This window comes from Notechis scutatus, chromosome 3 (assembly GCF_049901735.1).
Source record: "Notechis scutatus isolate UNSWTSFEM ecotype Mainland chromosome 3, rNotScu1.2, whole genome shotgun sequence".
NCBI lineage: Eukaryota > Metazoa > Chordata > Lepidosauria > Squamata > Elapidae > Notechis > Notechis scutatus.
The window spans coordinates 2,507,647-2,523,585 of record NC_142011.1 but is presented as its reverse complement, the minus strand read 5'-3'; the positions used below and the strand labels follow the sequence as shown (position 1 = coordinate 2,523,585).

The window sequence follows — 15,939 nt, the reverse complement described above, 5'->3', positions numbered from 1 at the left end:
GTTGGCGGTGATTCACTTAACAACGGGAAAGGTCGTAAAACAGGGCAAAACTCCCCCCTTGGCAAAGGTCCCGCTTAGCGAGATAAACATTCTGAAGGGGTATGTGGGGTGCCCTGCCTAAGCAGGGGTTGGGCTAGAGGACCTCCAAAGGTCCCATCCGACTCTGATATTTCTGTTCTGTTCTAATTTGGGGCTGAATTGTGGTCGTAAGCCGGGGAGAACCTGTAAGATCCTGGTCTGCTGTCTGACGTTTCCTAACCACAATTCCCAGCTTGATGGATCTAAGAAGAAACGGGTCACTCTGGGGCTGCCCGCCCAGCTTCGAATCCCCCTCCCCTCCTCCCTTCCTCCCAGGGGCCTCCACAATCTCCAAGAACCCAGGGTCAAGCTCCAACCAGCGGGCTGGGTCTCATCTTGCGACGGTCCCATTTGACTCACTCCTAATGTCGGTTTCACTCACTGACTGACAGAAGCTGGGCCGGTTTGGGTCAGCCACCGGGGCAAAACGTCACCCCACTGAGTGGCAAAGTCTGCCTGCTGAAGGGGTGAGGACATGGGTCGTGGGGGAGGCTTTGAGGGTCGTGGGAGCACGTCTGCAACCAGGCCGTCAAAGGCTGAGCTCTGGAGAAGCCACCATTGCTGGCCCATGCTGGTTTATTTAAAAGCTTAGGAGCCCGAAAGACACAAGACGGGATCTAGAATCGAACAGAATATCGACTATAGAAGGGAAGAGAAGAGAGAAGAGAAAATATAGAAGGGAAGAGAGAAAAGAGAATGTAGAATATAGAAAGGAAGGGAAGGGAAGAGGAAATATAGAACGGAAGGGAAAAGAGAAGAGAAGAGAAGAGAAGAGAAGAGAAGAGAAGAGAAGAGAAGAGAAGAGAAGAGAAGAGAAGAGAAGAGAAGAGAAAATATAGAAGGAAGGGAAGAGAAGATATAGAACGGAAGAGAAGAGAGAAGAAAACAGAAGAGAGAAGAGAAGAGAATATACAAGGGAAGGGAAGAGAGAAGAGAGAGAGAAGAGAAGAGAAGAGAAGAGAAGAGAGAAGAGAAGAAGAGAAGAGAAAATATAGAAGGGAAGAGAGAAAAAGAAAAGAGAATGTAGAATATAGAAGGGAAGGGAAGAGGAAATATATAACGGAAGAGAAAAGAGAAGAGAAGAGAAGAGAGGAGAGGAGAGGAGAGGAGAGAAGAGAAGAGAAGAGAAGAGAAGAGAAGAGAAGAGAAGAGAGAAGAGAAAATATAGAAGGGAAGAGAGAAAAAGAAAAGAGAATATAGAATATAGAATATAGAAGGGAAGGGAAAGGAAGAGAAAATATAGAACGGAAGAGAAGAGAGAAGAGAAGGGAAGAGAAGAGAAAATATAGAAGGGAAGAGAGAGAAAAGAAAAGAGTATATAGAATATAGAAGGGAAGGGAAGAGAGAAGAGAAGAGAAGAGAAGAGAATATAGAAGGGAAGGGAAGAGAGAAGAGAGAAGAGAGAAGAGAAGAGAAGAGAAGAGAAGAGAAGAGAAGAGAAGAGAAGAGAAGAGAAGAGAAAATATAGAAGGGAAGAGAGAGAAAAAAGAAAAGAGAATATAGAATATAGAAGGGAAGGGAAGAGAGAAGAGAAGAGAATATACAAGGGAAGGGAAGAGAGAAGAGGAGAAGAGAAGAGAAGAGAAGAGAAGAGAAGAGAAGAGAGAGAAAAGAAAAGAGAATATAGAATATAGAAGGGAAGGGAAGAGAAAATATAGAATGGAAGAGAAGAGAAGAGAAGAGAAGAGAGATTAGAATATAGAATATAGAATATAGAATGGAATGGAATTAGAACAGAATAGAATATAGAATAGAATAGAATAACAGAGTTGGAAGGGACCTTGGAGGTCTTCTAGTCCAACCCCAACAGCTGGACATCTGTGGGACGCCTGACCCTGCCTTGCTCTTGAACCAATCACAGGTAGTCCTTGACTTATGACCACGACAGAGCCCCAAATGTATATTGCTCAGGCGAGACCATGGTGGTTTTGCCCCATTTTACAAGCTTTCTTGCCCCCCCCCCCCACCATTAAGTGGAATCACAGCGGGGGTTAAGTGAGTCAGAGGGCTGTTCCGTGAAGTCTGGCTTCCCCAATGACTTCTGCTTGCTGGGAGGGGACGTGACCCCCGGCCCCCACCCCGAGGCCTGCGACCGTTGTAAATGCGAGTCGGCGCCCCACTTTTGATGCCGTGAGCACAGGGGGGAGGCTGCCACGGCCCTTAGTGCGAAAAAGGACTCCTTAGGCCTGCCGTGTCCAACGGTCACTCAACGAACCCTCCTAAGTTGAGGACGACGATGGGAAAGCGGTTGCCTCTGAGCATGCGCAGAGCGCGATTCAATTTAGCAAAAAACGTTAGCCAGGAGAAGTTTGCACAAAAGGCCCCTTGGCCTTTGCCCAGCAGCCCCTTGCCCCACCCCCGCATACTCTGCCTGGGGGAGGGTCTGGGTGGGGGGGCGAAGGACAGAGGCACGGAGAGAGGAAGCTCTTTGTCTCCTCTTCCCGCCCCCCTCCAAGACCGCCCCAGCCTCGGTGACACGCAGCCGCAGGACGTTGCCAGAAGCAGCGGCCCTTCCAGCCATCTGCTGCCAGCTACAGAGACCCCCCCCCACCATCCTCCTGTGGATTGGGGACAGGGGCTGGGGGGGGCACCTGAAGAGCATCCAGCCGAAGGTGCCAGACTCCCAGCGGCCCCACCCCTGGGGGCATCCCTTTCCAGGCCTCCCTCCCGTCCCGTGTCTTCCTCTCGCCCGCACCCGCCCGTGGGAGGCGGTGCCTTCCTCCTCCTCCTCCCCTTTCCTCCTTTTCCTCCTCCTCTTCCTTCTCCTTTTCCTCTTCCTTTTCCTCCTTTCCTCCTTTTCCTCTTCCTTTTCCTTTCCTCCTTTTCCTCTTCCTCCTTTTCCTCTTCCTTTTCCTCCTTTCCTACCTTTCCTCCTTTTCCTCCTCCTCCCCCTCCTTTCCCTCCCCTCTCCTTTTCTCCTTTTCCTCCTCCTCTTCCTTCTCCTTTTCCTCTTCCTTTTCCTCCTTCCCTCCTTTTCCTACCTTTCCTCCTTTTCCTCTTCCTTTTCCTCCTTTCCTCGTTTTCCTCTTCCTCCTTTTCCTCTTCCTTTTCCTCCTTTCCTCATTTCCCTCTTCCCTTTCCTTTCCTCCTTTTCCTCTTCCTCCTTTCCTTTTTTCCTCTTCCTTTTCCTCCTTTCCTCCTTTTCCTCTTCCTCCTTTTCCTCTTCCTTTTCTTCCTTTCCTCCTTTTCCTCTTCCTTTTCCTTTCCTCCTTTTCCTCTTCCTTTCCTCCTTTTCCTCTTCCTTTTCCTCCTTTCCTCCTTTTCCTCTTCCTCCTTTTCCTCTTCCTTTCCCCCTTTTCTTCCTTTTCCTCTTCCTCCTTTTCCTTTTCCTCTTCTTCCTTTTCCTCCTTCCCTCCTTTTCCTACCTTTCCTCCTTTTCCTCCTCCTTTCCCCCTCCTCCTCCTTTTTTTTTCTCCTGCCCCGACGCAGAGCACCTGGCAGAGCCTCTTCCGGCAGCTGCCCTCCCACCGCTGCCAGGATCCCCTTGCCGTTGTCCCGCGCTGGCTGGGGCCTCTTTTGTCTGCAGCCCAGGACTTTTTGCACTGGAGCAAGGGGAGGGGCTGGAGGATGGCTGGGGATGGGGGGGGCACGCGGGAGTGGGGTGGGGGGGGGCAAGAGAGAGAGAGAGAGAGACGGTTGAAAGCTCCATGGCAACCCCGGGTGCTGCAGGACCCCGGGGCGCTCCTAATTGGCACCGTAATTGCCCCGTTAGCCGCATTCCCCTGAGCCCCAGGCGGCCTGCAGGCACCCCTCCAGATTGGGCCCGTGGGGGGGGGGGTGTTCCCCCAGTCCCGTGGAGGTGGGCTGGGGGGAGACCACAGAGAAATACCCCACCCCCGCACCCATTTCACCTTGGCAGGGAAAAACGGTGCCGCCTAACCTCCCTCTTCCCTGCCAAGCCCGGAGAAGAGGCCAGCTGGGATGGACTGCAAGGCCCATCGTTCCCAGCCGGGACCAGCACAGTTTTGAATTTTTTTAAAGAGGAAGCAAGGGGGCAGCTGGGGTGGGAAGGGACCTGCCCTTGGCACACGGGGGGGTGAAGGGGGACAGAGGGGGACAGGGTGGGGGAGGGGCAAGGCACTCCAATCCCCCCACTCAGCCTCACCTCCCCCGGAGGGGGGCTTTTCTGCAGTGGTCACCCAGAGGACATCAGGCAGGCTTGGGCCTCTTTCAAAGGGCAGCTGTCAGAAAGCGTGACCTTGGGGGCCCCAACCGAGACTGCCCCTCCTCCACCCCAGGCAGACCCCCTATAAGCCCCCCTCCCATCTCTCTTTTTATATTTATTTTTGCAAAGGGTCCCTTAAGAGCCTGGGGGGAATTGAGGAAGTGGCAGGGCATCCTCTCCCCTTGGCCCAAGGGGGGAGGGGGTCCCATCATCCGAAGGGGGGAGTGGGGGGAGACATGGGTGGGTGGGTGGGGGCGATCGAGGACTCCGTTAGTTCCCTCCACAAATGTACATGCGAAATTCTTGCCAAATCCAGAGATGTGGGGAGGGGGGAAACCATGTGGGCAGCTGAAAAACTGGTCAGGTGGGTTTAGATAGGAGCAAAAAACAAAAAAAAACCAACCACGGTGCAGATGGCAAGGTTAGCAACGGTGCGGGGAGGCAATTTCCTTCTCCTTTATTTCCCTCTCTTTCTCTCTCCCTCTTTCTCCTTCCCTGCCTCTTATCCTCTTTCTCTCTCCCACTCCTCTCTCTTCCTTTCTCCTTCCTTCCCTCCTTCCCTTTTTCTTTCCCTTTTTCTCTCTCCCTCTCTCTCTCCCTCTTTCTCCTTCCCTCCCTCATTCCCTCTTTCTCTCTCCCTCTCTCTCTTTCTCCCTCCCTCCTGTCTCCCTCCCTCCCTCTCCTTTCTTTTCTCCGTCCCTCCCTCTCCCTCCCTTTCTCCTTCCCTCTCTCCCCCTTTCTCCTTCTCTCCTCCCTCCTCCCCCTCTCCCTCCCTTTCTCCTTCCCTCCCTCTCCCTCTTTCTCTCTCCCTTCCTCCCTCCCTCTGTTCTCCTTTCCTTTCCTCCCTCCCTCCTCTCTCCTTTCTCCCCTCTTTCCTTCTCTCTCCCCTCTCTCCCTCTGTTCTCCCTTCCCTCCCTCCTTCTCTCTCTCCTCTCTCCCTCTTCTTTCTCTCTCCCTCTTCTCCTCCTTCTCTCTCCCTCTTTCTCTCTTCCCTCCCTCCTTCCCTTCCTCTTCTCTCTCCTCCCTCTCTCTCCCTCTCTCCCTCTTCCTGACCAGATCCGCAGCCTCCAGGAGCTCAGAAGGCCAGGTCACACTCACCCCCACCCCACACAATCACACACACACACACACTCAGGGCCGTCCCCAGATTCAGCTGAGCCTAAGAATCACCGGCTGGAAAACTCCCCCACTTTCCCAGGGGCGCCAGACAACCAAGGCTGAACAAACCAGGTAGGCTGTTTTCACATGACCTGAGTCACATCCTTCGCCCCGCCCCGGGCACTTGGGTGCACAGGCAGGCCGCGTCCCCAGCAGCCATCCCCCTCCCCCCCTCGCACCCAGGGGTTTCAGGCGGTTGTGTGAACACAGCCCCAGAGCAACCTGGGTCAGACTTTGCGAAAACCGAGAAGGAGAAGCGTGGCTCGCTGGCTCTCTTTCGGCCATCTGCCCCCTCCCCCACGTGGGATGCCCGCACAGCTGGCGGGTCCCTTGCACACACACACACACACACACACACACACCCTTCAAGAGCCCCATTCCATGTCCTAAATAGCATGCGGGTGCAATTGTGCTGGTTGCACAATTGCCTAACAAGTACTGGGAATTACACACTGCCTTTCTTTGTCACCCTCAAGCTGGCACTTTCGGGGGGAATGTCCACCAAGGCCAAGAGGGAAAAAAGGTTACAGTGTGTGTGTGTGTGTGTGTGTGTGTGTGTATACCCCACATCTGGGTTTGTCCATCTGCAGGACCTAAGTGAGAACTACGCCTCGGCTTTAAGTTCACCTTCTGCTTCAAAGCAACCCCCCCGCTGCCCCACACAGACACTCCGCCCCCCCTTGCAGGAAGCCACCACACTCAGCAAAACTCAGCACAAAAGGCTGGTGCAACCCTTTCCACCCCACCCCCCACCCCAACGGGATGGCAGCCAGCCAGCCAGAGCGCGCCCCCCCCGCCGCCTCACGGACCCATATGCCACTCCTGGACTGTGGCTTTTACCCTCCTGCCTGCCTGCCTGCCCTTGACAAGCCCCTCTCTCTCTCCCTGCCCCCTCCCCAACAGCTGCGGGAAGCCTTGGCCCGGGTGGGGGAGGAGGAGGAGGCCGCCAGCCGCCCCCGCCCCACACACCCACCCACCCAGAGCTCTCTCCTCCTCCCCTCCCTCCGGCGCTGGCACAGCCACTTCTCTTCCGCGTGGAGGCTTCGCTCTGCCAACCAGCGGGGCAGCGGCGGCGGCGGCGAGCGCTTCCAAGCGGGGTGGGGGCAGTGGGAAGAGAGAGAGAGAGAGAGAGAGAGGCAGGGCGCACGCGGCGCGCTCCCGCCGCCTCCCAGGCAGGCGCGCGCGCCCCCCACCACCCCACCCCCGCGTGCATGCACACGCGCGCGCACACACACAAGTGCACTTTTCCGGCAAGGCCAGCTCCTCCGACCAATTGTCTGCCAAGCGCCCGATCTCCTGGGCAGATGGTGCAAAGGACGGGCGGGGATGAAGCAGCCAGCCAGCCGCCCCCACCCCACCCCTCCCGGGAGTGCCAAACCCCACCCTGGCACAGCCGGCAAGGGAGGTGGGGGGGAGGATGGGTGGGGGAGGGTACCGGGGTGGTGGTGGAGGAGGACCAGTTGGGCGTGCAAAGGGAAAGACGCCCCCGCCTCGGGGCAAGTGGGAGACCCCCAGCCCAGCCCCGCTGCCCCCTCCCCGCCAGAGAAGTTGACCCGGGCGGGTGGGGAACAATGACGCCGCCGCTGCTGCTGCTGCTGCTGCTTCGGCCGGCGACTCCTGCCCGGGGCCGGCTGGGGAGGGAGGGGGAGGGAGGAGGGGCGGGCCGGCCGGCCGGCTCGGCTCAGCCAGGCTCGGAGGGGTGTGGAGGCGGCGGCGGCGGCGGCGCGGCGTCCCCTTGGGCAGCCGAGGAACAATGAGCTTTGCTCCCTTGCGGGGCGCTCCGGCTCCTCCGCTGCTGCTGCCAGCAGGGACGGGCTGGCTGGGGTTGCCGAGCCCGACCTGCAACCTGCGGCCCCGGCCGGTGCGCGAGGGAGGAGGAGGAGGAGGAGGAGGAGGAGGAGGAGCGGTGCCCTTGGACGCTGCTCTCGGGCCAGGGTGGGCGGCAGGGGGCGGGGCGCCCTCCCCTCCCCCTCCCCTCCTCCTCCCTCCTCCCTCTCCCCCCGCCCAGTAGGCAGCCGGAGGCGAGGGGGCCGGCCAGCCCCGCAGGATAAGCCCGAGCTGGGCTGCTCCAACGTCCCGGGCCGGGGGCAATTTCTGTGGGGGTTTTTTTTGGGGGAAGGGAGATGTCTGGGAGAGACCCCTCCAGGTAGACCAGCCGGCCTCCCCCTCCTCATCCCTGACGGGACGGTGGGAGGGGGAGGCACAGTCGCCGGGCTCTCCTCTCCGGGACAGGACGAGGAGGAGGAGGGGGCGTCGCGGCAGGGGATCCCCCTTTCCCGCCGCCCCCCACCCACCCAGGGACCCTCCCCTTTCCCCCCACGCGTGGGTAGCGGGACCCCCCAGCGCCGTCCCCCTCCCCGGCCCTTCCCTCCCCGCCTCTCCCATGCGGGACCCCGCACTCACCGTCCCCGTCTTGACCGGCACGTAGACCACCCCGGGTCCCATCTTGGCGGCGGGCGGCTCTCGGGTGCCGTTGCCCAGGCGGAAGCCTTTGGAGCGCACCCAGAATTGGAACTTGCCTTTCTCCCGCCGCCGCCGCCGCCTCCGTTGCCGCCGCCGCCCCCTGCAAGACCTCGGCGATGCGCTGGTACTTGCTCCGGGTGACCGTCTTGGTCTTGGCCGAGTCGCCGTAGGTGCGCAGGCACCAGTCCCGGAACTGCCGGCCCAGCTCGCTCTCCCCGGGGCGGTTCCCGCTGGCCGACCGCAGCACCGGCGGCGGCGGTGGCGGCGCGGCGGGCGGAGGAGGAGGCGGCGGCGGCGGCTTGGGCATGGCGGGCGAGCCGACGACGGAGCGCTGCTGCTCCCGCTGCTCCTGCTGCTGCTGCTGCTGCTGTCCCGGCCGGGGAGCGAGCGAGCGAGCGCTGCCTCTGCCGCTTCGGCTGCGCCCTTGCCTGGCGCGGCGGAGGCGGGGAGGCAGGGCGGAGGCGGAGTCCGGCTTGGCGCGGCGGGACCAGGCGAGGCTGGCCGGGCAGCGGCGCTCGGGGACGGGCCGGGGGCTGCGCTCGGCTCGGCTCCCGCCGTCCCTCCGTCCGCTGGCCGGGGCTGCTGCTCCTGCTCCTGCTGCTGCCGCTGCCGCTGCTGGGCTGGCCGGCCGGCCGGCTCCTCCGCCCCCTCGCCTCGGGATCCCACCTGTTAGAGCCGCGCCTCCCGGACTCGTCTCGCCCGGGGCGCAGCGCGCGAGGCGGGCGGGCAGGCGGCGCTGGGGCCCCGTCCTCCTCCTCCTTCTCCTCCTCCTCCAGGGACGGGGCGGGGCGGGCGAGCCAGCAGCAACCGCCGGCCTGGGACAGTGCGAGCCGGTCCTTGGAGCCTCCGCTTGGCCGGCCGCGGGGGAAGCAGGCGGGCGGGCCGGGAGCGCGCTCCCTCCTCCTCCTCCTCCTCCTCCTCCGCCTGATAAAAGCGCCGCTGCGGAGGCGGCGGCGGCGGCGGGACCTTCCGAGCCTCCCCTGCCCGGCCCGGCCGGGGAAGCCTTGCAATGGGCGCCCCGGGAAAGGCCCGGAAGAAGCCCGGCCCGCCTGACGGGACAGCCGCCTCCTCCGCTGCCGCTGCGCCCGACCGCCGCTGGCCTTTCCCCGCCTGCGGAAGCTTCTGGGCCGGGATAAAAGCGGCGCCGAGGCTTCCGCGGGCCGAGCGGGGGAGAGGAGAGAGAGAGAGAAGCCACGTGCGGAGCGGCGCTCGGCCGGCCTCGCCCGCAGCCCCGGCCTCCCTCGGGCCCGCCCCGGGCAGAGCCTTCGGAGGGAGCCGCCGGGCGGTGGGGAGGGCTTCGGCGCAGCTCGGGCCGGCGGGGGTGGGGCAACTTTCCCGGCTCTTGCCCTTTCCTGCCGCCGGCCGGGGAGCATGGGGGTGTAGTCCGCCTCTCCCGAAGGAGACACGCGGGAGGGGGCGGCGCAGCGCCTGGCCGGGGAGCATGGGGAGTGTAGTCCGCCTCTCCCGAAGGAGACACGCGGGAGGGGGCGGTGCAGCGCCTGGCCGGGGAGCATGGGGAGTGTAGTCCGCCTCTCCCGAAGGAGACAGGTGTCCGGGAAGGGGAGGGGGCCGACACGGTGTGGCCGGGGAGCATAGCGAGTGTAGTCCTCTCCTGAAGGCGATGGGGGCTGTCGATGGACCACGTTGCTGGGGAGCATGGGAGGTGTAGTCCGCCTCTCCCGAAGGAGACACGCGGGAGGGGGGCCGGCGCAGCGCCTGGCCGGGAGCATGGGGAGTGTAGTCCGCTCTCCCGAAGAAGACAGGTGTCCGGGAAGGGGGGGCCCGACACACGGTGTGGCCGGGGAGCATAGGGAGTGTAGTCCTCTCCTGAAGGGGATGGGGTGTGTGTCGATGGACCACGTTGCTGGGGAGCATGGGAGGTGTAGTCCGCCTCTCCCGAAGGAGACACGCGGGAGGGGCCGGCGCAGCGCCTGGCCGGGGAGCATGGGGAGTGTAGTCCGCCTCTCCCGAAGAAGACAGGTGTCCGGGAAGGGGGGGCCGACACACGGTGTGGCCGGGAGCATAGGAGTGTAGTCCTCTCCTGAAGGGGATGGGGTGTGTGTCGATGGACCACGTTGCTGGGGAGCATGGGAGGTGTAGTCCGCTCTCCCGAAGGAGACACGCGGGAGGGGGCGGTGCAGCTTCTGGCCGGGAGCATGGGGAGTGTAGTCCGCCTCTCCCGAAGAAGACAGGTGTCCGGGAAGGGGGGGGCCGACACACGGTGTGGCCGGGAGCATAGGGAGTGTAGTCCTCTCCTGAAGGGGATGGGGTGTGTGTCGATGGACCACGTTGCTGGGGAGCATGGGAGGTGTAGTCCGCCTCTCCCGAAGGAGACACGCGGGAGGGGGCAGTGCAGCGCCTGGCCGGGAGCATGGGGAGTGTAGTCCGCCTCCCGAAGAAGACAGGTGTCCGGGAAGGGGGGGCCGACACACGGTGTGGCCGGGAGCATAGGGAGTGTAGTCCTCTCCTGAAGGGGATGGGGGGCTGTCGATGGACCACGTTGCTGGGGAGCATGGGAGGTGTAGTCCGCCTCTCCCGAAGGAAACACGCGGGAGGGGGCGGTGCAGCGCCTGGCCGGGGAGCATGGGGAGTGTAGTCCGCCTCTCCCGAAGAAGACAGGTGTCCGGGAAGGGGAGGGGGCCGACACACGGTGTGGCCGGGGAGCATAGGGAGTGTAGTCCTCTCCTGAAGGGGATGGGGGGTGTCGATGGACCACGTTGCTGGGGAGCATGGGAGGTGTGATCTGCCTCGCCCAAAAAAAAGACAAGTGTTGGGGAAGGAGAGGGTACCAATTCCCTGTGTGTCCGGGGAGCATGGGTAATGTAGTCCGCCTCTTAAGGAAGAAGGCGTAGGGAAAGGGAAGGGGCCGATGCACAGCGTGGCCGGGAGCATGGGGCTGTCGTCCTCTCCCGAAGGGGGATTGGGGGCGTGTTGATGGACCACGTTGCTGGGGAGCATGGGAGGTGTGGTCTGCCTCGCCCGAAAAAGACAAGTGTTGGGAAAGGGGTGGGGGTGGGGTGCCGATACACGGTGTGGCCGGGCAGCATGGGAGGTGTAGTCTGCCTCTCCCCGAAGAAGACAAGTGTCAGGGTGCCAATTCATTGCGTGGCTGGGCAGCATGGGGGCTGTCGTCCTCTCCCGAAAAAGACAGGCATCCGGAAGAGGGTCTTGCCAATGCACCGCATGGCCGGGGAGCATGGGGGAGTGTAGTCCGCCTCTAAGGAAGACACGCATGCTGGGGAAGGAGAGATGCACGGCATGGCCTCGAGTCCCTTTCCCCTCCCCCTGCTGGCAGTGGATTATGAGCCTTGTTTGCAATCGGGGCACCTTGCTAATGCCGTCCCGTCCCCCCGTGAGGGCAATCCTGGAGGGGGGTCCCTCTGGGGTGGGGAGCCGAGTCCTCGGCCCTCCCCTCTGCGCCCGGAATAAGATCCACCCAAGTTTTGACCATTGTGCAACACACACACACACACACACACACCGATCTGGGTGATGAATTCACAGCCCGCCTGCAGAGCCTCCCTAGTCCAGCCTTGGCTATCTGAACAGCCGCAGGCCAGGCCTGGCTCGACCCACCGAGGCAGCCAAACCACCAGACAGGCCGGCCTTCCCGCTGCCCTGCCCTGCCCTCTTGCAAACCAGGAAAGGCCACGCGGCTTCTGGCTGAAACTGGCTTCCTGCAAGGAAGGGAGAACTAGCAGCCCACGGAAGGTTTGCCCCCATCCTGCCCTGGGGCCATTCACACAATACTGAAGTGTTTTTTGTTTTGTTTTAAAAGAGACTGAACAGGAATGGTATAAGATAGGATTTCCTGTTTGAGCAGGGGGTGGACTAGAAGACCTCTAGGGTCCCTTCCAACTCGATTCCATTAAGAGATTCTAAGACGCCAGACCCAGGGTCACTCATCCAAAGCCTGGCAGGTTTTTTCAGACTCCCTCCCCCTGCTAAACTCGCCTTTGCGTTAAGTTTGCACGCCCTTCCTAAAGGGTCGGGCGTAGTAAAACCGACCGATTTATGTTTCAAATATCACGCGCGGATTGTTCATAAAACACCGGAGTGGATGATGTGTTGTGTGAATATATTTTATTTATTCCGAATTTCTGTATTTCCTTTGGGGCAGGGGAAGAAGGATTGCAACTCTTGTTCCCATCTTCGTTTTTAAAAATGCAGAATTCAAGCACGCACACACCCAATAAATGATCTACATATCGGTCGTGCCTCTTAAGTGGAGAACTGAGAAGGTGGAAAGGTGCAAAACGAGCAGGAATGGAATGCAGGAAGTCCTCCACTTACGACCACAATGGAGCCCAAAATGTATAGAATAGAATAGAAAATAATTAAGAGTAGAACAGAAAATAGAATATAGAATAGAATAGATAATAGGAATAGAATAGATAAAAATAGAATAGTAGAAAATAATTAAGATTAGAACAGAAAATTGAATATAGAATAGAATGTAGAATAGAATAAAAATAGAATAGTAGAAAATAATTAAGATTAGAACAGAAAATAGAATATAGAACAATAAAGAATAGAATAAAAATAGTAGAAAATTAAGATTAGAACAGAATAGAATATAGAATAGAATAGAATATAGAATATAGAATAAATAATAGGAATAGAATAGTAAAAATAATTAAGATTAGAATAGAAAATGGAATATAGAATAGAATAGAATATAGAATAGAATATAGAATAGAATAAAAATAGAATAGTAGAAAATAAGATTAGAACAGAAAATAGAATATAGAACAGAATAAAAATAGTAGAAAATAATTAAGATTAGAACAGAATAGAATAGAATAGAATAGAATATAGAATAGAATAGATAATAGGAATAGAATAGTAGAAAATAATTAAGATTAGAACAGAAAATAGAATATAGAATAGAATATATAGAATAGAATAGAATAGAATATAGAATAGAATAGGTAATAGAATAGATAATAAGAATAGTAGAAAATAATTAAGATTAGAACAGAAAATAGAATATAGAATAGAATATAGAATAGAATAGAAAATAACAGAAAATAGAATAGAATATAGAATAGAATAGAACTACAAGGGACCTTGAGGTCTTCTAGTCCATCCCCTGCTCAAGCAGGAGAACCTATAATATTTCAGAATAATATTCCACTTCAGAAAAGCCAGGCTAGATTCACCAAACATTACACCAAACCTGGGTTTGGGGTTCCATTCCCAAATCTCACATGGATCAATGGTTCCAACCCCCATTGTGGATCTAAAAGATCTAGGTTGTAGGGTGCTGATGGTCATATTTATCAGGCTCTGGGACTTTTAAGGTGGATGGTCTTCAACTCCCAGAATCCCCCAGCCAGCTTGTAGAGTCCACCTGTCCTTAAAAAGTCCCAGAGGTTGCACTCATGCACAACTGCACCAGAACAAACGCAGAGGTTGTCGATGTCCCACGTCCAGACTTGACACAGGGAGTCCTCAACTTAACAACGGTTATGTTTAGCGACCGAAGTTACAACAGCGCTGAACAAGGTGACTTAGGGCCCGTTTTTCAGAGTTACGACCATTGCTGCGTCCCCGTAATCGTGTGATCAAACGAAACTTCACACAATGGAATTATATTTTTGGACAGTTGTGGCATCCTCTGTGTGTGTGTGTGTGAGAGAGGGGGGGGGGAGGACATGATCTCTTGTGACCTAACCAGCAAAGTCCAAGGGGGAAGTTATTTTGAAAATAGTTTAATCTCCAACTGTGAACAATTGAACAGTGAAGCCAAGTTGAAGGCATTAAAGGACCTTTATTTACGTTTTGGTTTTTGTTATATTTGTGGTACACTCCGGATTCACTTAACAACGGTCGTGACATGGGGCAAATGTCTCACTGAACAACAGAAATTTGGGGCTCAATGGTTGTCGAAAATCAAGGAGGACTACCTGTCCTTTAATATAGGACGCTGCCTGGATAGCCCTGCCGCCTTCCTCCACAATGTAGGCCCGGAGAGCAGCGAGTAGTAGAGTGACTACTACCACATGGTCGTATAGGTGGTGGCCTCTTCAAGAATGGGTGCCCGTGAGAAGGCCTTCCAAGGCACAACGCTCCCATCTTCCAGCAGGATTACAGATTAACAGAGTTGGAAGGGACCTTGGAGGTCATCTAGTCCAACAACCCCCCCCCAAAGAAGGAGACCCTACACCATATTTGACAAATGGCAGTCCAGTCTGTTCTTGAAAGCTTCATGTCTCCCCTGGTCCTTCCCAGGTTAAGAGAGCAGGATTAGATCTACCACAGAAGTCTTAACTAATAGATGAACAGTGGTGGAAGGGACCATGGAGGTCATCCAGTCCAACCCCTCACCCACCCAAGCAGGAGGCCCTACATAATTTCTGACTGAGGGGAAGTCCAATCTCAAACTTCTGAAGGCAACTTCTGTTCCATGGGTTGATTGTTCTGTCAGAAAGTTTCTCCTTATTTCTAGGTTGAATCTCTCCTGGATCATTTTCCATCCATTGTTCCTTGTCTGGCCTTCAGGGTCTTTAGAAAATAGCTTGACCCATTCCTCCTCTCTGGGGCAGCCCCTCAAATATTGGAAGATGCTCTCCTGTCTCCCCTGGTCCTTCTCTTCCTTAGACTAGCCAGGCCCAGTTCCTCCAACCGTTCTTCATACGTTTTAACTAGAACTAGGAGAAATTTCCTGATAGAACAATCAGTGGAACAACTTACCCCCAGAAGTTCTGGATGCTCCAACACTGGAAATTTTGAAAAAGATGTTAGATAGATAGATATAATTCTTTATTGGCCAAGTGTGATTGGATACACAAGGAATTTGCCTTGGTGCAAATGCTCTCAGTGTACATAAAAGAAAATATACATTCATCAAGAGGTACAACACTTAATGATAGTCAGAGGATACAATAAGAATAGAATAGAATAGAATAGAATAGAATAGAATAGAATAGAATAGAATAGAATAGAATAGAATAGAATAGAATAGAATAGAATAGAATAGAATAGAATATTGGAATGAAGAATAGAATTATTTATTGGCCAAGTATGATTGGACACAAGGAATTTGTCTTGGTGCAAATGCTCTCTGTACATATATACATATCAATATATTGAATATATATTGAATAATATATAAAGTGGTGTACTTTCCTGCCTAGGCAGCGGGTTGGACTAGAAGACCTCCAAGGTTCCTTCCCACTCTCTTATTCTATGTCCTATGTCTTAGTCTCCAGTCTAAAGCAATCTACCCTCCCAAATTAAACTCCTATCTTCTCCCAGCCGCCCCCCCAGATCCGAAGGGTAGGGTTGCAGCCCACAGGTGGCCCACCTTCTTCTCCAGGGAGCCGTCGCGACGTCCTTGCAGCCCACGAAATGAAACCCAACCCCAGAAACCTTGAGGAGATGTCCCTCTCCTGCTGCCCAGGTGGGCCCAAGGCCAGAGGGAAGAGGACTGATTGTATCTGCAAAGTGTTTAGTCAACATCACCCAGGTCATCTCCTCCACCTCTCCCAGAGGAAGGGCTCCAAATTAGGACACCAGGTGTTCTTCCACCGCCTCCGCCAGAGTTGGCTTTTGAGGGTTTTCTTAGTGCTCTCTTGAGCTTCGTGGTTTTGTTGCAGATGTTTTATGACCCAACAAGGCAACATTATCAGTGCTAGAAGGGAGGGGGTTTGTAAAGGAGGGAGAGGAGGAAGAGCAGGAAGAGGAGGGGCAGGAGGAAGAGGAGGAGAAAGAGGGGGAGGAGGAAAAGAGGGAGGGAGAGGAGGAAGAGGAGGGGAAGGGGGAGAAGAGGAGGAGAAGAGGAGGGGGAGAGGAAGAGGAGGAGGAAGAGGAGAAGGGGAGAAGAGGAGGAGGGGAAGGAGGACTATGGGGTCCTTGGTGCTCTCTGAGCTTCACTTCTCTTCTTGCAGATGTTTCGTGGCCCAAACTAGGTAACGTTATTGATGCTACTCACTGGGTTGATTTGTGGTCCTTCACCGCCAACCATTTAGGTGCTACGCCTGGTGCCTAGCATGTAGATCGAGGAGCCGCTTGGGATCAGCAGACAGAGAGGTCTCAGCCCACAAGTTAGTCACTCCCCAAATCCTCAGAAC

At 56.2% G+C, this 15,939-nt stretch overlaps 1 protein-coding gene across 1 annotated transcript in view; it reads right to left on the bottom strand.

Moving 5' to 3' along the window:
• The window catches only part of NOL4L (nucleolar protein 4 like), a 142,688-nt gene extending 134,125 nt beyond the window's left edge, over positions 1-8,563 (bottom strand). Inside the window, 1 exon segment of the mRNA XM_087962334.1 lies at positions 7,805-8,563. Coding sequence (XP_087818460.1) covers positions 7,805-7,846 — 42 coding nt within the window. The 5' untranslated portion in view covers positions 7,847-8,563.
• Positions 8,564-15,939: the final 7,376 nt, after the last annotated feature.